Source organism: Galeopterus variegatus, unplaced genomic scaffold (genome assembly GCF_000696425.1).
Source record: "Galeopterus variegatus unplaced genomic scaffold, G_variegatus-3.0.2 Scaffold5629, whole genome shotgun sequence".
NCBI classification, from domain to species: Eukaryota; Metazoa; Chordata; class Mammalia; order Dermoptera; family Cynocephalidae; genus Galeopterus; species Galeopterus variegatus.
Window position 1 is genome coordinate 9,080 of NW_007731740.1, and position 1,417 is coordinate 10,496.

The following is a 1,417-nucleotide window of genomic DNA, read 5'->3' on the forward strand; positions in this document are numbered from 1 at the left end:
GTTACACCACTGATGAACTGTGAAAACACTGTGCTAAGTAAATGAAACCAGACACAAAAGGCCACGTATTTTATGGTTCCATTTATATGAAGTGTCCAGAATAGGCATATGCTTAGAGACAGAAAATAAATTGGTGATTGCCAGGAGCTGGTGGAGGAGGCTGAGGAGTGACTGCTGACGAGTACTAGGTTTATTCTCAGGATAAAGAAGATGTTCTAGAATCGGATACTGGTGAGGGTTGCACAGCCTTGTGACCATACTAAAAAAACCACTGAGTTGTACACTTTAAAAGGGTAAAAATAAAAGGGTAAACTGTATGGCACGTGAATTATATCTCAATTTAAAAAAAAAAAAATTTTTAAGTAACTCAGTCGGTGTCACCTCTCTGCCCTGTGCCCAGCACCTACCCGCCTGGCACACAGTAGGTGCCCAATAAATGTTTTTTAAGTAAGTGACTGTAACTCTTTAAAATATTATTTAAATTAAATATAAAACTGAGTAGTTTTCTGCACACATGAAATGTCCCCCGTGGCACTAAATAATGCATTTGGAGATGTTTGTAAACGTTAATATATAAATAGCATTTACTGCCAATATATGGGATTTAAAGTGATAAAGGAATCCGTAGGTGCCAGGGCTGGCTCGCAGCTCCGCCGGGCGGAAACGGAAACGGCGCGCTCGGGGCGCATGCGCGAGTCCTGTAGCTCTCGCGAGACGTCGGGCGAGAGGACCCCCGTCGCCGCGATTTCCGGTTCCTGTTCCGGTTCCAGGGCGCCGGCTGGTGGAACCTCTGGTCGCCATGGACCCGTTCCTGGTGCTGCTGCACTCGGTGTCGGCCGCCCTGTCGAGCAGCGAGCTGACCGAGCTCAAATTCCTGTGCCACAAGCGCGTGGGCAAGCGGAAGCTGGAGCGCGTGCAGAGCGGCCTCGACCTCTTCTCTTTGCTGCTGGAGCAGAACGACCTGGAGCCCGAGCGCACCGAGCTACTGCGCGAGCTGCTCGGCTCCCTGCGGCGCCACGACCTGCTGCGGCGCCTGGACGACTTCGAGGCGGGGGCCGCGGGCGGGGCGGCGCCCGGGGGGGGAGGGGGGNAAAACAACTTCAATACATTTAAGAGAATTGAAATCATGCAGAGTATGTTCCGTAGGCATAATGGAATCAAAGCAGAAATCAATAAGAGAAAGGCAACAGGAAAATCTCTAAACACATGTAAATAAAGCAACTCACTTCCAAATAACCCGAGTCAAAGAGAAAGTCTCAAAGGAAATAAAAATACATAGAACTCAATGAAAATGAAAATACAATGTATCAAACTTTGTGGGACACAGCTAAAGCACTGTTGGGAGGTGCTGTGGACTGATTGCATTGTGTCCCCCAAAGTTCATAAATAGAAGCTTAATCCCCACCGTAACTGCTGA

At 48.3% G+C, this 1,417-nt stretch overlaps 1 protein-coding gene across 1 annotated transcript in view; it reads left to right on the forward strand.

Annotated features, from left to right (window-relative positions):
- Nucleotides 1-799: 799 nt before the first annotated feature.
- Nucleotides 800-1,417, forward strand: part of FADD (Fas (TNFRSF6)-associated via death domain) — an 8,844-nt gene continuing 8,226 nt past the window's right edge. Inside the window, exon 1 of the mRNA XM_008589739.1 lies at nt 800-1,077. Coding sequence (XP_008587961.1) covers nt 800-1,077 — 278 coding nt within the window. The remainder of the gene's footprint in view (nt 1,078-1,417) is intronic.